Source organism: Cebus imitator, unplaced genomic scaffold, assembly GCF_001604975.1.
Source record: "Cebus imitator isolate Cc_AM_T3 unplaced genomic scaffold, Cebus_imitator-1.0 Scaffold15, whole genome shotgun sequence".
Lineage (NCBI taxonomy): Eukaryota > Metazoa > Chordata > Mammalia > Primates > Cebidae > Cebus > Cebus imitator.
Genome location: NW_016107330.1, coordinates 12,052,375 through 12,078,550, shown reverse-complemented (window position 1 = coordinate 12,078,550; position 26,176 = coordinate 12,052,375). Strand labels below are relative to the sequence as shown.

Genomic DNA, 26,176 nt, shown 5'->3' with positions numbered 1-26,176 from the left:
AGGAGGCGGAGGTTGCAGTGAGCCGAGATCGCGCCATTGCACTCCAGCCTGGGTAACAAGAGCGAAACTCCGTCTCAAAAAAAAAAAAAAAAAGAAGCTACTTGCTGGAGCCGAGGGTGGAGCTGGAGTCGTGCAGGGTTATCGAGCGTGATGCGCGTTCTCGCCATTTGTGTCCTGTAGTACTTAACTCTCATGATATTCTTTAAAGTGGGTGTTATTTTTACTCCTGTTTCCATGTGAGGAGAGTAGAGCTCAGAGAGGTTAAGCACTTTGTCCAAGGCTGTATAGCTAGTAGAGCTGGAGTTTGAACCCAGGTCATTCAGACCGTGGAGCCTACCCTTACAATCACAGTGCTGGAGCTGCATGCTATGGCTCGCACCTGCAGTCCTAACACTGGGAGGCTCAGGCTGGAGGATCGCTTCAGGCCAGGAGTTGAGACCAGCTTAAGCAATATAATGAAACCCTGTCTCTTAAAAAATAGATTAGCCAGGTGTGGTGGCTCCTGCCTGTAATCCCAGCATTTTGGGAGGCTTAGTCAGGATGGTTGCTTGCGTTCAGGAGTTTGAGACCAGCCTGAGCCACTTAGGGCAACCCCATCCCTCTCTTTTTAAAAAAAAAGTAAAAAAATAAAATAGACACTAGGGTTTTTGAATGGTTAGTAAATAAATAGAACAATCACTGTGCTGTACATACCTGCAACTTGCTAGAAAGTTAGTCTCAGAAATGGCTGTGAACTTGCTGGCATTCAAAGCAGACAGGAAGCCAGCTATTTTACGGTTATTTGGTTACACTCCAGAATTCCTTACCACGCCCTGAGCTCACGGAGAACATCGCTGGGGCCCATGTAGCCCTGGGCTGAGTGTGTAGTCAGTAGGTGTTTAATAAATGCCGGTCAGCCGAGTGAACACACAAATGCACGAAGGGGTAGGCTTGATGCAGTTTGGTATTGAGATGAACATCTACCCTGGTGGCAGAGGAGAGAAAAGAAAGTCCTGTGGGGCAGAGCTGGGGGCCTCAGCTGCCTGCAGGAGGGTCCCCGCAACAAGAGTAAGGACTCTCCGGTCATGAGCAACACAAAGCCCAGGTCCAGCAGGCTTGTCTGTGATGAAGAATCTATTAGCTCGTACAGCTGCGGAGTCTAAGCATGTCTGGTATCAGGCATGGCCTTACCCAGGGTCTCATTAGGGCTTTTTCTTGGTTCTCTGGCCAGGTAGAAAGAGCAGAAGTGCCCAGGGTACTTGTCTATCCCTGATGGGGTGGCAAAGGGCAGTGGTAGGCCATGCAGATCGGCCACGCCTGGCTCATGTCTCCACTGTAGAGGAGGAGGGGATCAGGACTCTCAGACCTGCATGGTGTAGCAGGAAGGTTGTTCTTTATAGAAAGCCAGGGTATAGTTTATAGAAAGGAGGAACTGGATTCGGGGCAAACAAAAACCATGCGCCTAGGAGGCAAGGCCTCCGAGGGGCTGCCCTCAGCCCCACCCCCGCCATGGCTGAGAATTTTTGAACTTTCCGCAGCCTCCCCATGGTGGTTACTGTCATTACCCTTGTCTGCCTCCTGGGAAATTCCTGTAAATAAAAGAGGACTTGGAGTTGGTTCGCTGGCACCGTCAGGCAATGTGGAATGGAGAAGCTTGCAGAGCCGAGGCTGCTCGACATGATCGCCACCGTGTCTGAGGCTGCAGGGAAACTGAGAAATGTCCTGTTTCCCATGCACCCTGGCCTCTTGGTTAGGGAGGGGAGGGGGCAGGGGAGCGTGGCACAGGTGCCAAAAGGCCTCCGTATGCTCCACCCTCATCTGTATGGTCCAACACTCACCCCGCAAGGTCAGCCTGTGACCTCTGGGCTTGCCTTTTGCAGGTGGCGGCCTACGGTGGGAAGCTGCGATACACACTTTCCTATACCGCGGGCCTGCAGGGCAGCCCACTCTCTGACCCTGACGTCCAGATCACGGTGAGCATTTGGATGCCATGCTGGGTGGGCAGAAGGGCAGGATAGAAGCCGGGGCACCTTGGCATTTGTCCTTTGGCCTTTTCATCCAGCACTCGGTTTCCTGGCACAGACCGGGGGAGTTAGGCCTGTGTCCCCACATCCCTGCCTGGCTGGACACCACCCAGGCAGAGGAGCCTGCTGCTGGGAGAAGGGGGCAGTGGGCATGTGCCTGACTCCTTTGGACACTTGAGCTTGGGAGAGTGGAGAGGTGGGAGGCTGGTGGTTACAGAGAGCCTAGGACTGGTGGAGGACACCCTGGCACTCCAGGGGCCCCTCAGCTCCCCTTCCAATCCTGCTGGTGTGTCCCCAGGGCAACAACATCATGCTGGTGGCCTCCCAGCCAGCGCTGCAGGGCCCCGAGAGGAGGAGCTACGAGATCGTCTTCAGAGAGGTGAGGGTCACCTGGCCAAGCTTCTCATGCTGCCCCCCCCGCCCTGACTCGGAGCCTGGCTTTGATGCCCACCCTGCCTCTCACTCCCCGACCTTCATCCCGCAGCCCTCAGCCAGTGCCCGTAAGGCCAGAGTTTGGGGGTGGTAACTGCAGGAGAAACCCACAAAGCCCAATACCCCCGCCCACGCTGCCACCCCCAACCCAGGAATTCTGGCGCCGGCCCGATGGGCAGCCGGCCACACGTGAGCACCTCCTGATGGCACTGGCCGACCTAGATGAGCTCTTGATCCGGGCCACGTTCTCCTCGGTGCCACTGGCAGCCAGTATCAGCGCAGTCAGCCTGGAGGTCGCCCAGCCTGGGCCCTCGAACGGACCCCGGGCCCTCGAGGTGGAGGAGTGCCGCTGCCCCCCAGGTTACATCGGTCTGTCCTGCCAGGTGAGTGTGTGGCCGACTCGGCCACCTCTGCACGGGCACAGAGGCATCAAGAAGCGCGTCACTGCAGCCTTGATTACCATCATAACTATAATGACCCCCCCCATCTGCGCCCTGCGTGCATTCCTCCCAACAGCTCTGAGATATGTATTGTTATCCCCTTTAACAGGTAACAAAATAGAGGTGCTGAGGGGCAAGTGTGCCCCAATGGTGCACGGCTAACGTGTGGCAGAAACTAATTTGAACTCGGGTCTGATTAACTCCAAAGCCTAGCATGTCCTAACCACTGAGCAGTGCAGCCTCAGGCATGGGCCATGCTCCCCAGAGGTGCAAACCCGGTTCATGCCCTCGGGGTGCCCAAAAGAGACAGGGAGCCAATTCAGAAACACAAACTACTCCGGCCAAAGCACAGCATGGAGATGCCTCCGGGAGGTGAACAGTGTGGACTGCGATAGTGTCGTGGGCAGGAGGCCAGACTGAGCAGAAGCCAGGAAGGAGGGGAGCCAGCCTGTGATGTGGCAGGGTCACCCCTGGGGGGACGCTGGAAGGGAGGGGTTCTGGGTCTGCTGGCTGTGGATGCGGCATGTTGGGAGCAGAGGCCAACCTTCCTCTCTGCCCCCTAGGACTGCGCCCCCGGCTACACGCGCACCGGGAGTGGGCTGTACCTCGGCCACTGTGAGCTGTGCGAATGCAATGGCCACTCAGACCTGTGCCACCCGGAGACCGGGGCCTGCTCGGTGAGCTACAAGCAAGGCCGGGACAGGGGGTCAGCTCAGCTGAGCCTGGGTGGGGGACCAGGGCTGGACAAGACAGACACCCATCCAGGGGCAGGGTCATGGGGCATGGCCTGTGGGTCAGAGCACCTGGGTCAGCAGGCCAGGTCACCAGGCATGGTAGGGTGACCAGGGCTGTGGAGTAACATCCTTCTGTGTAAAGAAAATTTTGGTTCTTTACTATTTTTTCTTTTTCTTTACAAAAAAATTATCTAATGGGGTCTCACCATGTTGCTCACGAAGTCTCGAACTCCTGAGCTCAAGCAATCCATCTGCCTTGGCCCCCCAAAGTGCTGGGATTACAGGCGTGAGCCACCACACCTGGTCTCTACTTTTTTTTTTGAGACAGGATCTCGGTCTTGTTCTGTCTGCCAGGCTGGAGTGTAGTGGCCTAATATTGGCTCACTGCAACCTCCACCTCCTGGGTTCAAGTGATTCTCATGCCTCAGCCTCCTGAGTAGCTGGGACTACAGGCGTGAGCCACTGCGTCTGGTCTCATTGCATATATTTTTATACCTGGACTTTTCAGAGTAGCATGTGTAGAGTCCCCCCAGGATACGGGGTGAAGGGCCAGGTGGTTGACAGCCAGAAGCTAACCTTGGAGCAAAGAACACTCTACGTTGATACAACAAATATGAATCGCTTTGGAGGAGAATCAGTAACCCACATCTTTTTATGATGATGTACATATTTTCTTTCTTTCTTTTTTTTCTGAGATGGAGTCTTGCTCTTGTCACCCAGGCTGGAGTGCAATGGCACAATCTCAGCTCACTGCAACCTCCGCCTCCCTGGTTCAAGCGATTCTCCTGCCTCAGCCTCCCCAGTAGCTGGGATGACAGGTGCCCACCAACACACCCGGCTAGTTTTTATATTTTTAGTAGAGATGGGGTTTCACCATGTTGGCAGGCTGGTCTCGAACTCCTGACCTCAGGTGATCCACCCTCCTCAGCCTCCCAAAGTGCTGGGATTCAGGTGTGAGACCGTGCCCAACCAATGATGCACATATTTTCAATGCTCTGCCCTCAGATACCCACGTGTATTCCTTTCCCTTCCTTTACTATCACAGGTACTTAGGGAGAAAATAGAATCAGCATCACCCTTTTTGACAGCTATTTGGATGGATATTTTTTTTTTTGGATGGATATACTGGCTTTTTTTTGGTTGGATACACTTTTTAGTTTATTCAATTCCCTATTCATGGATGGTTAGATTTGTTTCCAGCATTTTTCTTTTCTTTTTCTTTTTTTTTTTTTTGGTGCAGTGATACAATCTTGGCTTACTCCAACTTCCACCTTCCAAGTTCAAACAACTCTCCTACCTCAGCATCCTGAGTAGCTGGGACTACAGTTGTGCACCACCACACCCAACTAATTTTTGTGGTTTTTTTTTTTTTCTATAAAAGCAAACTAACTTATTTGAACAGTATAACTAGAGAACAAGCTGTAGGTAAATGTATAGCCAGATGTCCTATGTCAAATTTCGTAACAAATGAAAATTTGTTTCTGAAAGAAATTTCACATGTTAATTTGACTCCTAATGGTGAATCTATTAACTGAATGTCTAATCTAGTCAAAATATTTAAGCTGTATCTGCATATGTAAATAAAGAAGAGATTTTGTTCTCTAATTTTACCTAGTAAAATAATGGCAAAGTAATAAACTAAATTTACATAGGTTTCATAGACATACCAATCACAAGTTAAAAAAAATCAGGAGACAAGCATGTCAGTTTCAACAATGTGTGATTTAAACACCAGGCTTGGACAACAACTGGTAACAAATCCTGCTCTGGCTTGGATGTGAACTGGTGACAAATGCTAACTTAAAAGTTTTCATGAATTCAGTAGCTGCCAGTACAACCTCTGTCATCCTTTCACCTTCCCTTACTTAAATGGTAGCAAAATTTTCTTGAAATTAAAAAAAAAAAAAAAGGGGAAACAATTTTCTTAAAGTAAACAGACTTAGATTCTCATTTAAAAAGTATCTATATATATTTTTAAAAGTGCAAAAACAGAAATGTACAGATATCTACACAAGCAAAAGCAATTTTCTGTAAATTTTTAGTAAGCTGCAGCAATGAGGATATTTTACTTTGAATACAAACACACAAGACCTTCAAAAAAGTCCACATTTTCATAAGCTACTTTACAAAGAAAATACATGCACTTCAATTGAAAATACAAATACACTGTCTGCTTCATGGTAAAACCCCCAGGAATCATATTTTCTCATTTTACTCTGCAGAATCAGAGTTTGAAAAATAATAATCTTTCTCTTTTTCATCTAAAGATTCCATAGCATTAGTGAAAAGTTTTCCAACACCGAAGTTTTCTCCTAAATCTGGGTTAAATGGGGTTCTCCTTCTTGATGTTGGAACTGAGAAATCAGTTTCAACTAATTTTTTCTTAATGTTGCCCCAGACAATACCACCATTACCTTTATGATATTTTTGCATACGAAAAACATATTTATCACAATCATTCCCATTTATGGAACCGAGCATTCCAGGACTGATGTGCTGACATTGAGGAGTTTTTGCCAATGGAAAGACGGCTGATGATGGAGTTGCTGGATTTTTGTCCATATCTGGTAGAATATCATCATCATCTTCACTATCCTGGAAACTTGGCAACAGTATTCTTTGATGTTGTACCGAAAAAATCACCATGGTCGTCTTTTGGCAACTGTTCCAGAAAATCCCTCATCTGTTAATTTTTGTGTTTTTTAAGAGACAGGGTTTCACCATGTTGGCCGTGAACTCCTGAGCTCAGGTGACCCGCCAGCCTTGGCTTCCCACAGTGCTAGGATTACCGACGTGAGGAGCCACTATGCCTAGCCCATTTTGCTTTTTATAAACACCATGGAGATGAGTGTCCTTGTAATGAAATCTGTGTGCCCTACCGTGATGCTTTAAGACAAGTTCACAAACTTGGAATTTCTAGATCAGGGGATGGCAACCTTGAAAGGCTTCTGTAAATCTGGCCTAATGGCTGATGCCTGCCCTCCTTGTGCCCTGCAGCAATGCCAGCACAATGCCGCAGGGGAGTTCTGCGAGCTGTGTGCCCCTGGCTACTATGGAGATGCCACAGCCGGGACACCTGAGGACTGCCAGCCCTGTGCCTGCCCACTGACCAACCCAGAGAACATGTGGGTAACAAGGACACACTTCCACTGGGGAACGAATGGAAGGCTTTGGCTTTTGGGCATTGGCTTTTGGGCAGAGGTGAAGGGAGCAAGGTAGGCAGTGGGCTTCCCGTGACCTGACCTTTGCCTCCCTGACCCCAGGTTCTCCCGCACCTGCGAAAGCCTGGGAGCTGGTGGGTACCGCTGCACAGCCTGTGAATCCGGCTACACTGGCCAGTACTGTGAGCAGTAAGTTTCTAAACAGAAGTGGGGGAAGGGTGGAAGACAAACGGTGGATTCCCAAATGAGAGCCTTAGAGGGTGTTGCTCAGAAAAGTCCCTTCCGGGATTGTGTTCCTTCCCTGCCCCAAACCCTTCTAAGATGCCACACTGCCCTTGGGACAAGCCCGGCCACCTTAGGCAGCTTTACTGTAGCAGTCTCATCCCACTTCTGACACCCAACTCTGTACTTAGCTGGGCTTAGCTTTTTGAATTTTTTTTTTTTTTTTCAATTGAGACAGGGTCTCACTGTGTCGCTCAGGCTGGTCTTAAACTTAGCTGAGCTTAGCTTTTTGAATTCTTTTTTCTTTTTTTTAATTGAGACAGGGTCTCACTGTGTTGCTCAGGTTGGTCTTAAACTCCTGGGCTCAGGCAGTCCTCCTGCCTCAGCCTCCTAAAGTGCTGGGATTACAGGGGTGAGCCACCACGCCGGGCCACTTTTTAAATTCTTTTTTTTTTTTTTTTTTTTTTTTTTTTTTTTTTTTTTTTTTTTTTTTTTTTTTTTTTTTTTTGAGACGGAGTTTCGCTCTTGTTACCCATGCTGGAGTGCAATGGCGCGATCTCGGCTCACCGCAACCTCCGCCTCCTGGGTTCAGGCAATTCTCCTGCCTCAGCCTCCTGAGTAGCTGGGATTACAGGCACGTGCCACCATGCCCAGCTAATTTTTTGTAGTTTTAGTAGAGACGGGGTTTCACCATGTTGACCAGGATGGTCTCGATCTCTTGACCTCGTGATCCACCCGTCTCAGCCTCCCAAAGTGCTGGGATTACAGGCTTGAGCCACCGCGCCCGGCCACTTTTAAAATTCTTGACGTTCAGGCCTTGCATATACTGTTCCCTCTGCATGGAGGAGTCTTCACCCCTAAACCACCCCTTCCTAGCTAACTTCCACTTGGCCTTCAAGACCCAGCTTCATTCACTTATTCAGCAAATTTTATGAAGCATCTACTGTGTACCACGCTGTGTGCTGAGGTGTTGGAGATAATGTAGTGAACAGAACAGATTCCATCCCCGTCCTTACAGTCTACCACCTAATAAGAGATCAGCCCTAATGGGAGATAAGATGGGGGAAAAAGTAATTGTGTAAATGGATATTTACAAACCATGATAAGTTCTCTGAAAGAACAGTACAGCCTGCTCTGAGGTAATCCGAGAAGTCCTGTCCTCTTGGAAGCCTCCCTAGCTCTCCAGGTGGGGTCAGTGCCCTCCTGTGCCCCCTCAGCCCTGGTATGCTTCCTGCACTCTCATTTTCACGTAGAGTTTCCCAACTAGTAAGTTCTACAGACCAGGGACTTCATCATGTTCACTGTTGCATTTCCAATACCTAGCACATGCCTGTCACATAGTAGTTGCTTAACGGAAGTTTGCTGAATGAATTTCTCTGGAGAATAAAGACCCTGTCTCCCTCATTACGCAACCTGCTAACACTCCCTTACACTCCCCTTTCTCAGCTCACCAGCACCCTGTGTGGATAGGGACCTGTCTAGTCCCCAAAGTCCTTCCAGAGCTCTGAGCCTCCTCACCTGACATTGGGTGGCCTCCTGAGCTTCTGGCTCCCCAAGTCCACCGTGAGAGAACTGGGTCCCTTGGGGCCTGACAGAGCTGGTCCTTGTTCCCCCTTACAGGTGTGCCCCAGGTTACGTGGGTAACCCCAGTGTGCCAGGGGGCCGGTGCCTGCCAGAGAGTAAGTGGGACCATGGCCCAGGATGGGGGCGATGGGCATGGCAGGGAGCCCTGGGAGTTGGGGGGGATACTGGGTCTGGGGGACAAGGCTAAGGGTGGGGTACCCCAGCTTTTGGGAGAGAAGAGATATCAGAGATAATGCTGAATGGCCCCTCCTGTCCTGGCCCCCACCCGCAGCAAACCAAGCCCCACTGGTGGTCCAGGTCCATCCTGCTCGAAGCATAGTGCCCCAAGGCGGCTCCCACTCCCTACGGTGCCAGGTCAGTGGGAGCCTACCCCACTACTTCTACTGGTCCCGTGAGGATGGGCGCCCTGTGCCCAGCAGCACCCAGCAGCGACATCAAGGTACCCATGGCCCTAGGCTCCTTCACCTCAAGAGCTATCGCAGTCGGGGAGGGGGGTGCAGGGGCCTGTCCCTGCCCTACTGGGGTCCTGTGCTCACACGTGGGCTGGATGTGAGAAAGAACATGTCTGCACCAACAAGCTCCCTTCTTCTCCCCACCAGGCTCCGAGCTCCACTTCCCCAGCGTCCAGCCCTCGGATGCTGGCGTCTACATTTGCACCTGCCGTAATCTCCACCATGCCAATAGCAGCCGGGCAGAGCTGCTGGTCACTGGTGAGTCCCTACACCACCTGTAACCAAGACTGCCTGTCCTGGGTTGGGCTGCAGGCTGCAGACTCAGGCAGATGGTACATTCACCTCCGGGAGGGGACGAGGGCAGTGGCCATGGAGATGAGGAGAGGTGGCAGATTCAAGACACATTCTAGAGGTAGGATAGGCAGAACTTGACTGGTCAGTGAGGGAGAAAGGGTGGTGGAAGCCGGGCACGGTGGCTCACGCCTCTAATCCCAGCACCTGGAAGGCTGAGGCGGTGGATCGCCTGAGGTCAGGACTTCGAGACCAGTTTGGCCAACATGGTGAAACTCCATCTCTACTAAAAATACAAAAATTAGCTGTGTGTGGCGGCATGCGCTTGTAGTCCCAGCTACTCAGGAGGTAGAGGCAGGAGAATCACTAGAATCTGGGAGGTGGAGGTTTCAGTGAGCCAAGATCATGCCACTGCACTCCAGCCTGGGCGACAGAGCAAGACCCTGTCTCAAAAAAAAGAAAAAGAAAAGGGTGGTAGCTGGGAGTCTGGATTCTAGCTACCAGGGACATTGGTTATGGTTACTGAGATGAGGGAGGCTCCAATAGACAGGTGTCTTCATTCAAGCTTTCCAAAAGTGGAGTCTGAAACAAGGATTTGTGTGCAAGTAACACCGGGAAGTAAAGTGAGGCAGGGACGGGAAGGCGTCCCGGTAAAGGCTGTGTGATCAAGCAGATTGCCACCATGAGCAGTTGTCGCTTACTGCAACCGAGGAAGCTTTTGGGAGCCATTGTAAAACACTCACCTCGGAGTCACTCTGCCCCGGGGCCCAGGGAGCTGCAGTATTTCTAAGCCAGCCCCTGTCGGTCATTGGCTGAGACCTATTCCGGGAGCATCAAGTCCCCTGCACGTCTGCCCCACCCATGGGCGTGCACAGTGGGCGTGCACAGTAGGCGTGCACAGTGGACTCCAGTGGCCCGAGAAAGCCCTCAGTGCAAAGAAGCACAATGGCTGGCAGAAGTCAGGCAGGCGGGGCATGGGGGGAGCGTGGCTAGGCCACCAGCAGCACAGGCTACAAACAGGTCAGAGAGAATCCCAGGCTCGCTGTGGGCGTGTTCAAGTGTGAGAAGTCTGGGGAGACATCTCACTGGGTCCACCAAGCAGGCATTTGGGTATGTGAGTGTCAGCTCCCGAGAGGGGCCCCAGCCAGAGAAATGAGTCTGGGAGCTGTTGACTCAGAGATGGTGTTCAAAGCTGTGGGGCAGGATGAAGTCACCCAGGGAGAGTGCGGCCGGAGGACAGGGCCCCAGCCCGGAGTCCCGAGGAGCTCCAGTGTGAACATGTCCAGTGGAAGAGGAAGGGTAGGAAGAGCCTGAGAGAGTGTAGCCACGACCAGGGGAGGCAGGGGGCATCCTGGGAGTCAGAGGGAAAAGGACTTCCCGGGCAGCCTCCCCGCTGGGAAGTCAGATAGGGGCAGATAAGTAGCCCTTGGAGGTCATGCTTTGATGAGCGGTTTTCAGTGGAGAGAAGGGATAGAAGCCAGATTGGAAGGAGGCGACGCATGGATGGGAAGGCGGTGAGTGTGAACAACTGTTGCAAGAGCCTTGGCTCTGAAGGGAGGCCAGGAAACGATCATCGGCTATGAGAGCATGAGGTCAAGGGGGAGTTTTCGGAAATGGGAAATTCTAGAGAGCACTCTGTGGAGCGAAGTGATGGCGTGAGAAGGAGAGGAGACACTGATGGCGTGAGAGCGGAGGAAGCCCTTGGGAGGGGTGGGCATTCAGGAGGCACCGCAGTGGGACAGGGTGGGGGCACGAGCAGGGGCCCGTCCTTCAGGGGCCAGCACCTAAAGACCTGGTAGATGTGAGAGCTGGGAATACTCCTCACTGGCCGTTTCTCTCTTCTCCACAAGTGTGTGTCGGTGCCACTAGCTGTGACAGTGGAAGAGTGGTTAGAGAGGCTGGAGGTGGGAGGACGTGTGAAATAGCTGTTGTTGGGGAATAGAAACTCAAACCAGACGGAGAAAGCCAGCTGGAGGGAAGTGTGATGTGTTAGGAGCTCATTTGTAGTCTGTGACCAGGAACCGGAGCTGAGTGGACTCATGGTGTGATGTTCCCCAGCTACATCCCGTGGCTGCTCCATGTGGCCAGGAGAGCGGGGATGGTGGGGGTCAGCCAGAATGGGGGACGCAGGCTCCAGGGGCTGGAATAAGAGCTAAGCTATACCAGGAAGGAACTGACGCCTAGAGGGGGTTATGGAGAAAAGCAGAGCGGCCACAGGCCCAGGGCCCAGCCAGCACTGGCTCACTGGAGGCTTCCTGTCCCCACAGAGGCTCCGAGCAAGCCCATCACAGTGACCGTGGAGGAGCAGCGGAGCCAGAGCGTGCGCCCTGGAGCCGACGTCACCTTTATCTGCACAGCCAAAAGCAAGGTGTGCAGGGCAGGGAGTGGGGATTTGGGAGTCTGTCTTCTGGGGTCTCTGAGCCCCACCCGTGACCCCCTTTTGCCTTGTCCTGCAGTCTCCAGCCTACACTCTGGTGTGGACCCGCCTGCACAATGGGAAACTGCCCGCCCGAGCCATGGATTTCAACGGCATCCTGACTATTCGAAATGTCCAGCTGAGCGACGCGGGCACCTACGTGTGCACCGGCTCCAACATGTTTGCCATGGACCAGGGCACAGCCACTCTGCACGTGCAGGGTACACCTCCCTTCTATACCAGATCCTCCCACCCCAGCTTCCCCCCATGCCCACCAGGATTAGCGCAGCATTTCTTCATTCAACTGATCACATCTGAGCACCTGCGGCACGCCTAGTCCTGGTCTAGGCTCTGCAGAAGCAGGGAGAGCAGCACGTACAGGATCTCAGCCCTCCTGAAGCACATGTTCTAGGCAGGGAGACCATAAGCATGAGAATCAATGAACAAGCAAGATAACTCCACACGACGATGAGTGCAGGCTAGGAATAACAGTGAAACGAGGTTGGGGGAGGCCGGGCGCCGTGGCTCATGCCTATAATCCCAGCACTTTGGGAAGCTGAGGCAGGCGGATCACTTGAGGTCAGGAGTTCCAGACCAGCCTGGCCAACATGGTGAAACCCTATCTCTGCTAAAAATACAAAAATTAGCTGGGCATAGTGGTGGGTACCTGTAATCCCAGCTACACGAGAGGCTGAGGCAGGAGAATCACTTGAACCCGGGAGGCGGAGGTTGCAGTGAGCCGAGATCATGCCACTGCACTCCAGCCTGGGGGACAGAGTAAGACTCCGTCTCAAAAATAAAATAAAATAAAACAAGATGGGAGAAGCAGGGGCTACTCTAGACAGGACAGTCAGGGAGGGCTTCTCCGAGGAAGTGACACCTAAACTGAGGCCTGAAGGAAAGGTAGGCATTGAGAGAGTTAGAGAGCTGGCACGGTGTTCTCTGCAGAGGGAGCAACACTTGCAAAGGCCCTGAGGCAGGAGCACCTTGCTGTGTTTGAGGAACAGCAGAGGCCATGTGGCTGGGCTGTGGGAGGGAGGAAGGGTGTGGGCAGGGGGGAGAGCATGCAGTATGTGATGGATCAGGGTCGGGATTTGGGCTTTTACTCTAAAAGCAACAGGGAGTCATGGACAGGTCTCGAGTGGGAAGGTCATAAGGTCATATTGACATTTCCAAAGCTCTCTGGCTGCTGTGTGCACAGATGGCCGTGGAGGGTCAGCCTGGAAGCAAAGAGAGTGGCAGCGGGGCTGTCGTGTGAGTCAGATGACACTCCCCAATGCTAACGGTATGTTCCTTTTCCTCCCTTGTCAGCCTTGGGCAGCTCGTCCGCCCCCGTGGTCTCCATCCACCCGCCACAGCTCACAGTGCAGCCAGGTCAACTGGCCGAGTTCCGCTGCAGCGCCACAGGGAGCCCCATGCCCCGCCTCGAGTGGGCAGGTGAGGCTGTGATGGGGATGCCATTCAGGGCCTGACTCTCCTGGGTGTGGGAGGGCAGGAGCAAGTCTCTGAGCAGGCTCAGTGGGTGCTGACCCCAGGTCTACTCACCAGGGGGCCCTGGCGGCCAGCTCCCTGCGAAGGCACAAGTCCAAGGCGGCATCCTGCGCCTGCCAGCCGTCGAGCCCGCGGATCAGGCCCAGTACCTGTGCCGAGCCCACAGCAGCGCTGGGCAGCAGGTGGCCCGGGCTGTGCTCCACGTGCATGGTGAGAGGCTGGGCTCGGGTGGGGCTGAGAGTGAGCTCAGCCCAGGCCATGTTCTCACGGGACTCTGTCTGCAGGGGGCAGCGGGCCCAGAGTCCAAGTGAGCCCAGAGAGGACCCAGGTCCACGAAGGCCGCACCGTCAGGCTGTACTGCAGGGCTGCAGGGGTGCCCAGCGCCACTATCACCTGGAGGAAGGAAGGGGGCAGCCTCCCACCACAGGTGAGATCTGCCCACCCAGAAGGCCCACGGGCTCCGCAGAGTCCCAGCCACCCTCCCTCCCCCTCCACGTCCCACCCCACCTCCTCCTCTGTGGCTCCCTTCACCCCCAAGATGGTAGCCTCGTGCTGCTGCATCCCAGCAGGGAGCCCCTGCACCTGCCTCTCCCTTTTATGCCCCGTCTGTCCCCCTGGCCAGCCCTTGCCCAGCTGCCTCTGGAGCAGCTGACCCTCTCACCCATGGCAGGCCCGGTCGGAGCACACGGACATCCCCACACTGCTCATCCCGGCCATCACGACTGCTGACGCCGGCTTCTACCTCTGTGTGGCCACCAGCCCTGCAGGCACCGCCCAGGCCCGGATCCAAGTGATTGTCCTTTCAGGTGAGGGCCCTCTGGGAATGGAGGGGTGGGGAGGGCAAACCAGGGCTCTGCTGACCTCTACTCCGGCCCCAGCCTCAGATGCCAGCCCACCGCCAGTCAAGATTGAGTCCTCATCGCCTTCTGTGACAGAGGGGCAGACACTCGACCTCAACTGTGTGGTGGCAGGGTCGGCCCACACCCAGGTCACCTGGTACAGGCGAGGGGGTAGCCTGCCTCCCCACACCCAGGTATGAGGGCCCTGAGCCTGTGGCAGGGGACCCAGGAAGCAGGGGTTGTGGGGGGGAGGGCAGGGCACTCTGTAGGGTCGGGGAGGTGGCACACACCCCACACCTGCCAGCAGAAGCCAGGCCTCATATCCCTCCCTGCCAGCTTCCAGCATGGGATGGCTCAGAGCACAACCAGTGACAGTTTGAGTGAATCACTGAGGCTGAGGGAGCGGTGACCACAGCCCCCGTCCCTGTCCTCACATACCTCTGCCTCCTCCTGGCCCAGGTCCACGGCTCCCGGCTGCGGCTCCCCCAGGTCTCACCAGCTGATTCTGGAGAATATGTTTGTCGTGTGGAGAACGGATCAGGGCCCAAGGAGGCCTCCATTACTGTCTCTGTCCTCCACGGCACCCATTCAGGTCCCAGCTACACCCCAGGTGGGCAGCCAGGTGTGGCCGAGCCGGGACCGATCCCTGGGAGCTCCCAGAGCAGAAGATGCCCATGGCCTCTTCAGTGGCACCAGGACAGAGGGGGCATCCCAGGCAGGCTTTGATCCTCCAGTGCCTGCTCGGGGAGAGGAGGGGACTGAGTGGATGGGAGTGGGGCTAAGGCTGGTCCAGCTTACCGGACCCCTGTGAGGGACTGTTTCAGAATTTGTCAGGAAGCAGCAAATGAGTCTGGTTGAACACTGACCTGGGAGCCGGCTGGCCTGCTTCAGATCCCAGATCTGCCCCTTAGCAACCCTGAGCTAGTTTTTACCTTTTGGGGCCTCAGATTCATCTATGAAATGCAACAGAAAGTGCCACCCACCTGCTTGGTCATGGTGTGGTTTAAATGAGACGGTGTCTCCGGAAAGTACCTGTGAGCACATGGACGCGCCCTCTAGCAGGGATGTGTCTCACTGTCATCGGCAGCCATGGGCGCAGCCTGGGTAGTAAAGCTCGCTGGCTCCCTGCAGGCCAGAGAAGCTCATCGTCAAGAAGTCATGGGTGGGCCAATGGGTCTCCACCTTGTGGTTAGAGGTTGGACAGGGAAGAAGCCATACTTGGCTGGCCATGTGGAGGCAGAAGGGTGTGGCCCTGGTCTCAGAAAGGCCACCTGTCGGCCGTCCCCGTGAGGGCCTGATCACAGCCCAGAGCCCTCTGCCCCAGGGCTCCAGGTTACAGCCCAAGAGCCCAGGTGTCTGAGCAGTGCCTCTGTGTCCAGCCCCCGGCAGCACCCCGCCCATCCGCATCGAGCCTTCCTCCTCACATGTGGCTGAAGGCCAGACCCTGGATCTGAACTGCGTGGTGCCTGGGCAGGCCCACACCCAGGTCATGTGGCACAAGCGTGGGGGCAGTCTCCCTGCCCGGCACCAGGTATGGTGGTGCCCCGGGACCAGCTTGCTGGAAGGGCTGGATGGGACTGCTCCGACCCCCTCCCAACCCACCGAATTTGCACACAGACCCACGGCTCGCTGCTGCGGCTGCACCAGGTGTCCCCCGCCGACTCAGGCGAGTATGTGTGCCGTGTGATGGGTACCTCCGGCCCCCTGGAGGCCTCAGTCCTGGTCACCATCGAGGCCTCTGTCATCCCAGGTGAGTGACTCCCAGTGACACGGAAAACTGGAGGAGGCAGAGAGCCCTCCAGGGTGGTAAGATCCAAGTGACCCCTGTTGCCGACGGGGCAGGAGGTCCATGCTAGAGCTGGCTGCAGGGCCCTGCCCAGGCCGACTCCACCCATCAGAGTAACCGCCGCCCTCCCGTCGCTTCCGTTTGGCCACATGACTCTTCAGGGGTCCCCTCCCATCTCCTCTTCCTCTCTCCGAGCCTCCACTACCCTCATCTCTCTCTTCCTCACTCCCCTCTGCAAGGCGTGGCCCACGCTGTTGCCCATGCCTTGGCCCTCCCATCAGGGTTGCTGGGCTTAGGGAATCAAGCCCAGGCCCCTAGATGCCTGGAAACCTGGGCCCAGCCTTGGAACCCTAGGCTGAGCTAGCTGCAGGGTGGGCAACCCCTGCCCTCTCTTCTTCGGAGCATCTACAACTCTCACTCCTATCCACCCTGCTGCAGGACCCGTCCCACCTGTCAGGATCGAGTCTTCATCCTCCACAGTGGCCGAGGGGCAGACCCTGGATCTCAGCTGTGTGGTGGCAGGGCAGGCCCATGCCCAGGTCACATGGTACAAGCGCGGGGGCAGCCTCCCTGCCCGACACCAGGTACAGGGCACCATGGACGGTGGGTTGTGGGGTCCTGGCCCCTAGGCTGAGGAGCTGGCACTTCCCAGATCGGGGAACAGGAGCAGGGCATCTGCTGGCCTCCGGAAAGCGCCCCCTCACACCTCTGCCCATGCCTGTCCAGGTCCGTGGCTCCCGCCTGTACATCTTCCAGGCCTCCCCTGCTGATGCAGGACAGTATGTGTGCCGGGCCAGCAACGGCATGGAGGCCTCCATCACAGTCACAGTAACCAGGACCCAGGGGGCCAACTTTGCCTACCGTGAGTGGGGCCACCAGGCTAGGCTGGGATGCAGAGAACAGGCTGGGGCTACTTAAGAGAACAGGAGTGACCGGGACCATCTTCTCCCTCAGCCGCCGGTAGCACCCAGCCCATCCGCATCGAGCCCTCGTCCTCGCACGTGGCCGAAGGGCAGACCCTGGATCTGAAGTGCATAGTTCCTGGGCAGGCCCACGCCCAGATCACATGGCACAAGCGTGGGGGCAGCCTCCCTGTCCGGCACCAGGTATGGGACTGGAGGCTAGGCAGGCCAAGAAGAGGAAGCAGGGTCCCTGGGTGGCGGAGGTTATCGGGGGAGGGCTAGAGGCTCCTCTGAGATTAGGAAGTTCTGGATCCCATCGCACAGATGTATCATGCAGTGACTAGAACCCAGCATCTAGCACCGAGCAGCCTGGGTGTGAATCCTGGCTCCACCGCTTAGCCTGTGACCTAGGACAAGTAACTTCTCTGTGCTATAGTTTCAGGGTCTATAAAATGGTAATGATGGTACATACCTTACAGAATTATCTTAAAGGTTAATATATATGCAAAATCCTCAGAGCTTAGGTTCACAGAAAGTGCTCTAAGCTATTAATATTCCTGTAACACCATTGGCTATTGTTGTTACTATATTTTGTAGAATTTAGGATAGCACTGATTGCACGACGCACTATGATTTTATGTCCCTCTAAGAAAAAGCTTCCATTTGTAAGGTCATTCGTTGTAGATATATCTTGATTTTGGAGACATTGAAATGTGTGTCTCGAATTGATGGGATGTGGTACGAGTGTGTGCCCAGCTCTCCGGGGCTCCTCTGGCCTACCACCCCCTTCCTGGACAAGAGTCTCCCTTCCCCACTGCCAAGCAGGACAGGGAAACTGATCCAGAGCTGATGGCCAGGCCTTGGGGGTCAGAGATTGAGGGTTGCAGGTTATAGGTGCCGGGGTCTCCTGAGGGCTGCCTCTGACTCACCCCCATTCTGGCCAGATGCATGGCTCCCTGCTGAGACTCTACCAGGTTTCCCCCGCCGACTCAGGCGAGTATGTGTGCCGAGTGGTGGGCAGCTCCGTGCCCCTGGAGGCCTCTGTCTTGGTCACCATTGAGCCTGCGGGCTCTGTGCCTGGTGAGTAGGTCTCAGGGAGGGCAGGGCTGGGGGCCCAGGGCAGGAGGCTCCCCATTCTTGCAATGGCAGGATCAGGAGGCCAGGCTGCAGACTGCACCTGCCGTGAGACCAGGACTCCCACCTCCTCTCACCTCCAGCTGGCAATTGATCCTTTGCCTTCTGTCCCCAGCACTTGGGGTCACCCCCACCGTCCGGATCGAGTCATCATCTTCACATGTGGCTGAAGGGCAGACCTTGGATCTGAACTGCCTCGTTGCCGGGCAGGCCCACACCCAGATTACATGGCATAAGCGCGGGGGCAGCCTCCCAGCCCAGCACCAGGTAGGAGGCAGTAGCTAAGGAGACCTGAAGGACCCTGTAGCTGTGGTACAAGAGCATAGGCTTCACTGGGCATGGTGGCTGCCGCCCGTAATCCCAGCACTTTGGGAGGCCAAGGCAGGCGGATCATGAGGTCAGGAGCTCAAGACCAGACTGACCAACATGGTGAAACCCCATCTCTACTAAAAATATAAAAATTAGATGTGCGTGGTAGTGCACACCTGTAATCCCAGCTTCTCAGGAGGCTGAGGCAGGAGAATCACTTGAACCTGGGAAGTAGAGGTTACAGTGAGCTGAGATCGCACCATTGCACTCCAGTCTGGATGACAGAACCAGACTCCGTCTCAAAAAAAAAAGAGCATAGGCCTGGAACTCAGTCCTGTATGAGTTCAGACACTGTTCCCCCACTTGCATACTGTGTGACTTTAGGCCAGTCACTTGTCACTGGATTCCCTGACCCTCAGTGTCCTCGTCTGCCAAATGGGCTCACGCTGCCCACCTTATTTCCCCCGTAGCATGTCAAACACTGGTCCCCACTTCTCTCTCGTGCCAAGTTTCAGTTGTCCCTGGCATGGGTGAGGTGGCAGGCTAGACCCAGTCCTGACACTGGGGCAGGAGATAAGAAGGGAGAAGGTGGTTTCCCTGGAAGAGCTTCCATCAAGTTCCAGCTGGCTGGGCTGGGAGTGGCACTGGGAAAGGGAACAGGAGCTTGACGTGAGCCGCAGTGCCCAGCTCTGAGCCTGCCTTCTCCCTCCTGACCCCCGCCCCCAGGTGCATGGCTCGAGGCTCCGGCTGCTCCAGGTGACCCCAGCTGACTCCGGGGAGTATGTGTGCCGTGTGGTCGGCAGCTCAGGCACCCAGGAAGCCTCAGTCCTCGTCACCATCCAGCAGCGCCTTAGCGGCTCCCACTGTGAGTGTCTCGGGGCTCACGCAAATGGTGGAAGCCTGGGGGGCCCCGACTGCACCCTCAGCAGCTCCCACACCCTGCTTTCCATCTCGCCCTCCCAGCCCAGGGCGTGGTATACCCTGTCCGCATCGAGTCCTCCTCGGCCTCCCTGGCCAATGGACACACCCTGGACCTCAACTGCCTCGTTGCCAGCCAGGCTCCCCACACCATCACCTGGTATAAGCGCGGAGGCAGCTTACCCAGCCGGCACCAGGTACAGGACCAGCATGGGGAGGGCGAAAGCAGGACGCACCAGCCCTGATGGGAAGTGGGGGGACTCTCAGCACCTCGCTCTGCTCATTCAGCCATTCAGCAAACATTGATCATCCTTGCTAGATGGGTCCTAGACTGGTGCTGAGAATGCAGAGATAAGGCTTCCTGACCTCATCGAGAGCCACTTAGGCACCAAATCTCACTGAAAAGTGCTTCAGGCCACATCTTGAGCCTGACACTGAAGATTCTGGATGGAATGAGACAGTTGCCTCATTCAGGCAGCTCAAAGGCCGTGGGAGCCCCAGCAGGATACCGTGTCAGCACTGCATAGGGCCTTAGCAGGCTTTCTGGAGGGGTGACGAAAGGCTAGACCTCCACCCCAGACCAGAGAGTCTCAGGAAGGCCACAAAGGAGGCCCTCAGGGAGGCTCCCAGAGTCCAGGAGGCAGCGGCAGCAGTGCCCAAGACGTGGACTTGCTGCCCACACCTGCCGTCACCTCCTGCCCACACCTGCTGCCACCTGCTTCCTGCAGATCATGGGTTCCCGGCTGCGGATCCCTCAGGTGACTCCGGCAGACTCGGGCGAGTACGTGTGTCACGTCAGTAACGGTGCCGGCTCCCAGGAGACCTCACTCGTCGTCACCATCCAGGGCAGCGGCTCCTCCCATGGTGAGAGCACAGAAGGCAGGGGGTCCAGACAAGCAGTGCAGGGGGGTGGCAGAGAGGTTCCCAGTGCCAGCACGGTGACCTCACTCTGACCGCGCGGTCCCCACCCCTCTGCCCCCAGTGCCCAGCGTCTCCCCACCAATCAGGATCGAGTCCTCTTCCCCCACGGTGGTGGAAGGGCAGACCTTGGACCTGAACTGCGTGGTCACCAGGCAGCCCCAGGCTGTCATCACATGGTATAAGCGTGGGGGCAGCCTTCCCTCCCGACACCAGGTACAGAGTGGAGCCACGGCCGCAGGGGTGGAACCCTGGTCTCCTGGGGTGGGCAGAGCAGGCTCCCTCTTGCTCGGACTGGGCCCGGGTCAACAGGCTGACCGGGAAGGCCTAAGCCAGCTGGTGACCCCAGGGTCCCTCCACTCCCTCTCCCTCTCCTTCCCCACCCGCCCATCCAGGCCCATGGCTCCCACCTGCGGCTGCACCAGATGTCTGTGGCTGACTCCGGCGAGTACGTGTGCCGGGCCAACAACAACATCGATGCCCTGGAGGCCTCCATTGTGATCTCGGTCTCCCCTAGCGCCGGCAGCCCCTCTGGTGAGTCTGCCCAGGAAAGGGACAAGGGATTCAGGCAACAGTGTTCCCTGGGGAGAAGGCACTTCTGGATCAGAGTCCTCAGACCTTTCGGTAGTGAGACAAGGGCCAGCGGAAAGACGCCTGGGTTCAAAGGCAGGTGCCGTGGCTCACGCCTGTAATCCCAACACTTTGGGAGGCCAAGGTGGGCAGATCACTTGAGCCTAGGAGCCCTGGGCAACATGGCAAAAACCCATCTCTACTAAAAATACAAAAATTAGCCGGGCATTGTTAACTGTAGTCCCAGCTACTTGGGAGGCTGAAGTGGGAGGGTTGCTTGAGCCCAGGTGGTTGAGGCTGCAAGCGAGCTGTGATTGTGCCACTGTACTCCAGCCTGGGCAACAGGAGTCAGCCACCCTCTCTAAAAAAAACAAAATAGAACAAAAAACCCTGGGTTCAAATCCTGCTTGTACCACTAAGGGACTTAGAGAGTTACCTTCCCCTCTCAGCATCAGTTTCCACCAGTGAAATGGGGGCAGTGACCTTTCCAACCTCTCAGAAATGCACCGTTCCATACAGTGGCTACGGCGACCCTATTTCTAATATTTCAAGTTCTCAGTAGCCACATGTGGCTTGCAGCCACTGTCTTGGCCTGTGCAGATAAAAAACATTCCCATCACAGCAGGAAGTGTATAAATTTTGTGAGATTAAGTGAGTTCATGCCTGTAAAGTGCTTAGAGCAGTGCCTGGCACGTCATAAGTGCTTCAGAAGTATTATTATTATTATTTTGAGAGGAAGTCTCGCTCTGTCACCCAGGCTAGAGTGCAGTGGCACGATCTCCACTTACTCCAACCCCCACCTCCCTGGTTCAAGCCATTCCAGGGAGTCTCAGCCTGTCTCAGCCTCCCAAGTAGCTGGGACTATAGGCGCATGCCACCATGCGTGGCTAATTTTTGTATTTTTAGCAGAGATGGGGTTTCATCATATTGGTCAGGCTGGTCTCAAACTCCTGACCTCAGGTGATCCACCCACCTCGGCCTCCCAAAGTGCTGGGATTACAGGCGTGAGCCATGGTGCTCGGCCAAGTGTTAACTATTATTAGTATTAGTCCAGGGGAGTGGGATTTTCTACAGCAGAGGGTCCCACCCAACCCTGTTCCCAAATCTAACAACAGCTGAGCCGACTCACTGCTCTTTGTTCCCCCAGCCCCTGGCAGTTCCATGCCCATCAGAATTGAGTCATCATCCTCACACGTGGCTGAAGGGCAGACCCTGGATCTGAACTGCGTGGTCCCTGGGCAGGCCCATGCCCAGGTCACTTGGCACAAGCGTGGGGGCAGCCTCCCCAGTCACCATCAGGTATGCAGCCGGCAGGAAATGGTGGGAGGGCCGCTGGATGTGGGGGCCCTGGCTAGCTCTGCCAGGAGGGAGACCTAGGAGCCCCCATGGGGTTCAGTGCCCAACTGGGTCAGAGGTTAGACCCTGGCCCCAGGCTTTCAACAATTCCAGACTGGCACCTGACTCTCTTCCTCTGTCCTGTCCCCTCTTCAGGCCCACGACTCACGGCTACGGCTCTACCGGGTGTCCCCGGCTGACTCAGGCGAATACGTGTGCCGGGTGATGAGCAGCTCTGGCCCCCTGGAGGCCTCAGTCCTGGTCACCATCGAAGCCTCTGGCTCAAGTGCTGTCCACGTCCCTGGTGAGGGTCCCTGCAGTGGGACTGGGAGGCTGGAGGAGGGAGGAAGGGACAGAGACCATTGGGCAGAACTGGGAGAAGGAAACACTTCCTGGCACTTGGCGGGAACTGCCCCTCTGATTCCAGACTTCACCTCCCATCATTCCCATGGTCCCAGGACCGAGGAGCCGGCTCAAGTGGAGTGGCTTCTGTCCCTCTCTGCGGGCTGCGAGCACAGGCTTTGTAGCCTGGCATTTGTGCATGAGTCCCAGCTCCTCTGGCCACACTTGGAGATGTTGCCCAAGGGCCCTCAGCTTTCTGCATGTCACTGTCACTGTCTGTAAAGGAGGGTAGAAGTGCTCTTGTATGCTACTATCTAATTATAGAGTTCCCAAAATCCTGGGACTGCACCTCTGTGGGTATTGGAGGGTGATTTATACATTTTTATTAGGGCCGGGTGCAGTAGCTCACACCTGTAATCCCAGCACTTTGGGAGGCCGAGGAGGGTAGATTGCCTGAGTTTATGAGTTCAAGGATGTGGCAGCACATTGCCTTTAGTCCTAGCTACTAAGGAGGCTGAAGGACAAGAATCCCTTGAAGAGGAGATGGAGGTTGCAGTGAGCCAAGATCGTGCCACTGGACTCCAGCCTGGGTGACAGAATGAGACTCTGCCTCCAATAAATAAATAAACATCTTTATTAGTACTAGTGGCATATAAGGGACAAAAAAACACATCAGGCCTGTCCTTAGTTCTTGGAAATCTTTGCCTATGATGGAGCTAAGTAGTTAAGGTTAGTTTTTTTTTTAAGTGAATCAGTTGATGCCGGGCACGGTGCTTACACATATAATCCCAACTCTTTGGGAGGCGGAGGCAGGCGGCTCTCCTGAGGTCGGGAGTTCAAGATCAGCCTGACCAACATGGAGAAACCCCATCTCTACTAAAAATACAAAATTAGCTGGGTGTAGTGGCACGAGCCTATAATCCCAGCCACTTGGGAGGCTGAGGCAGGAGAATCGCTTGAACCCGGGAGGAGGAGGTTGCAGCGAGCCAAGACCACGCCATTGCACTCCAGCCTGGGCAACAAGAACGAAACTCCATTTCGAAAAAATAAAAATAAAAGTGATTCAGTTGAAAGGAAGAAGTACAGTAATTAACAGCACAGGGGCATATGCTATTGCAGAAATCATGATAACAGGACTTAAATTGCTCAGTAGTAAACATGATCAAGCACATCTTACATGCTGAGCCCTGCCGTATTCACACATACTAGTTAATTTCATTTTCACAACAGCCTTTTGAGGTAGATAGCATTGTTCTCTCCATTTTACAGATGGGGAAACTGAGGCTCAGAGAGGTGAAGTTATTTCGCAAAGGTCATACCGCTAATCAATGGCAGAGCTGGAATTTGAACCCAGGCAGTCTGGCCCCAGAGTCTGGGTTCTTAGCCACATTCTATCCGAGTTTGCCAAACATGAGTGGTCTGTGTGGAGGTGTCGAGACCTGAGCCCTGGCCCCACTGGGGCTGGGAGCGTGGGAGGAAGAGGAGATGCTGGGGCCATTGTCTGGGGGCAGAGCTGGAGAATGAGAAGTGCCTACAGCTGCTCCAGGCCTCAATGGAATGGGAACGGAAAGAACCCATGCTCCAAATATCCTCTGGTTCGAACATCTGGGCACCTGGGGAAGGGTTCAGGGCATCAGGGTGGGCGTCCCAGCTCACTGACCTCTCCCGTGCCGCAGCCCGAGGTGGAGCCCCAGCCATCCGCATCGAGACCTCCTCCTCCCAAGTGGCCGAAGGGCAGACCCTGGATCTAAAGTGTGTGGTGCCCGGGCAGGCCCACGCCCAGGTCACGTGGCACAAGCGTGGGGGAAACCTCCCTGCCCGGCACCAGGTAAGTGCGCTGGAGAAGGATGCATGCCTCCTCCATACCCGCAGTGGTCCTGCCTGAATCCAGCCCTGAAGGGAAAGTGGCCCCAGCAACGACGGATTGGGGGGAATGGCAGCAGGTCACTGGAGGCAGGAGGCTGAGAGCGAGCTGGGCACAGCAGGGCCACCACCAGCCCCACAGTACCCTGGTGCAAAATAGAAACCTCTGGCCAGGCGTTGTGGCCCACACATGTAATCCCAGCATTTTGGAAGGCCGAGGCAGGTGGATCATTTGAGGTCAGGAGTTCAAAACCAAGAGAGTTCAAGACCGAGAGAGATCCAAGATGGCTGATCACTAGCAGCTCGGGATTGTAGCTCCCAGTGAAAGCACAGAGAACGAGAGGACGCCACACTTTCAGACAAATTTTTGTTGCTCATGCACCAGATTTCCAGCGGAGGAGCCCCACGGGTCACCAGCGTGACTCTTGTGGCCGGCGAGGCGGTTTTGCCACTGCCTTGGTGCGGTGGTTCTTGGTGCAGAGTCAGAAAAGCACCATCAATCTTAACACCACTGTTTTGGTCGGTGCGGTGGGTTGCTCAGATTTTAGCGCTGGGAATCAACAAGTTGGATGTCCACTCAGAAACCAATTATAAAGACAGTAATTATAAAGACCACAGATGGATAAATCTATAAAGAAGGGAAGAAAACAGTCTAAAAAGACTGAGAATACCCAAAATCAGAACGCCTCTCCCTCTACAGGGGATCACAGTTCCTCATCAGCAACGGAACAAGGCCTGATGGAGAACGAGTGTGTTCCATTAACAGAAGCAGGCTTCAAAAAGTGGATGATAAGAAACTTCTGTGAATTAAAAGAACTTGTTCTAACCCAATGCAAAGAAACTAAGAACTTTGAAAAAAGGTTTGACGAAATGTTAACAAGAATACACAATTTAGAGAGGAATATAAGTGCATTAATGGAGCTGAAAAACAACACGAGAGCTTCACGAAGTATGCACAAGTTTTAACAGCCGAATCGATCAAGCAGAATAAAAGATGTCAGAAGTCAAAGACCAACTTAATGAAATAAAACAAGAAGACAAGATTAGAGAAAAAAGGATAAAAGGGAACGAGCAAAGTCTCCAAGAAATATGGGACTATGTGAAAAGACCTAATCTATGCTTGATAGGTGTACCCGAATGTGATGAAGAGAATCAATCCAAGCTGGAAAATATGCTTCAGGATATTTTTCAGGAAAACTTTCCCAACCTAGCAAGGCAGGACAATATTCAACTCCAGGTAATACAGAGAACACCACAAAGATATTCCTCAAGAAGACCAACCTCAAGGCACGTAATTGCCAGATTCACCAGGGTTGAAATGAAGGAGAAAATACTGAGGGTAGCCAGAGAGAAAGGTCAGGTTACCCATAAAGGGAAGCCTATCAGACTCACAGCAGATCTCTCAGCAGAAACCCTACAAGCCAGAAGAGAGTGGGGGCCAATATTCAACATCCTTAAATAAAAGAACTTTCAACCCAGAATTTTACATCCAGCCAAACTAAGCTTCATAAGCAAAGGAAAAATAAAATCTTTTGTGAACAAGCAAGCACTCAGAGATTTCATCACCACCAGGCCTGCTTTACAAGAGCTTCTGAAAGAACCACTACACGTAGAAAGGAACAACCAGTATCAGCCTTTCTAAAAAATACCAAAAAGTAAAGAGCATCAATATAATCAAGAATTTATATCAACGAATAGGCAAAACAGCCAGCTAACATTAAATGGCAGTATTAAACTCACATATATTATTATTAATTCTAAATTTAAATCGACTAAATCCCCCAATCCAAAGACACAGACAGGCAAAAAAAGCCAAAACCCATGGGTATGCTGCATCCAGGCCCATCTCACATGCAAGGATACACAAAGACTCAAAACAAAGGGATGGAGAAAGATTTACCAACCAAATGGAGAGCAAAAATAAATAAATAAATAAAAAGCAGGAGTTGCTTTAAAGCAACAAAGATCAAAAGAAGCAAAGAAGGATATTACATAATGATAAAAGGATCAATGCAACAAGAAGAGCTAAAGATC

At 54.3% G+C, this 26,176-nt stretch overlaps 1 protein-coding gene across 8 annotated transcripts in view; it reads left to right on the top strand.

Annotated features, from left to right (window-relative positions):
• The window catches only part of HSPG2 (heparan sulfate proteoglycan 2), a 124,009-nt gene that overhangs the window by 74,539 nt on the left and 23,294 nt on the right, over positions 1-26,176 (top strand). For 6 of the 8 annotated variants that reach the window (XM_017506939.2, XM_017506931.2, XM_037730732.1 and 3 more), the window contains 32 exons: positions 1,860-1,952; positions 2,302-2,382; positions 2,588-2,818; positions 3,439-3,552; positions 6,607-6,734; positions 6,873-6,959; positions 8,613-8,671; positions 8,848-9,015; positions 9,176-9,286; positions 11,587-11,687; positions 11,776-11,956; positions 13,047-13,172; positions 13,284-13,436; positions 13,511-13,653; positions 13,897-14,032; positions 14,105-14,259; positions 14,525-14,675; positions 15,445-15,596; positions 15,683-15,815; positions 16,290-16,435; positions 16,578-16,713; positions 16,806-16,957; positions 17,698-17,833; positions 18,003-18,154; positions 18,923-19,061; positions 19,160-19,311; positions 19,843-19,978; positions 20,097-20,248; positions 20,428-20,566; positions 21,750-21,901; positions 22,094-22,241; positions 23,956-24,107. In XM_017506939.2, the coding sequence (XP_017362428.1) occupies positions 1,860-1,952; positions 2,302-2,382; positions 2,588-2,818; positions 3,439-3,552; positions 6,607-6,734; positions 6,873-6,959; positions 8,613-8,671; positions 8,848-9,015; positions 9,176-9,286; positions 11,587-11,687; positions 11,776-11,956; positions 13,047-13,172; positions 13,284-13,436; positions 13,511-13,653; positions 13,897-14,032; positions 14,105-14,259; positions 14,525-14,675; positions 15,445-15,596; positions 15,683-15,815; positions 16,290-16,435; positions 16,578-16,713; positions 16,806-16,957; positions 17,698-17,833; positions 18,003-18,154; positions 18,923-19,061; positions 19,160-19,311; positions 19,843-19,978; positions 20,097-20,248; positions 20,428-20,566; positions 21,750-21,901; positions 22,094-22,241; positions 23,956-24,107 (4,395 nt within the window). The remainder of the gene's footprint in view (positions 1-1,859; positions 1,953-2,301; positions 2,383-2,587; positions 2,819-3,438; positions 3,553-6,606; positions 6,735-6,872; positions 6,960-8,612; positions 8,672-8,847; positions 9,016-9,175; positions 9,287-11,586; positions 11,688-11,775; positions 11,957-13,046; positions 13,173-13,283; positions 13,437-13,510; positions 13,654-13,896; positions 14,033-14,104; positions 14,260-14,524; positions 14,676-15,444; positions 15,597-15,682; positions 15,816-16,289; positions 16,436-16,577; positions 16,714-16,805; positions 16,958-17,697; positions 17,834-18,002; positions 18,155-18,922; positions 19,062-19,159; positions 19,312-19,842; positions 19,979-20,096; positions 20,249-20,427; positions 20,567-21,749; positions 21,902-22,093; positions 22,242-23,955; positions 24,108-26,176) is intronic. The other 2 variants (XM_037730725.1, XM_037730745.1) reach the window with 2 other exon arrangements.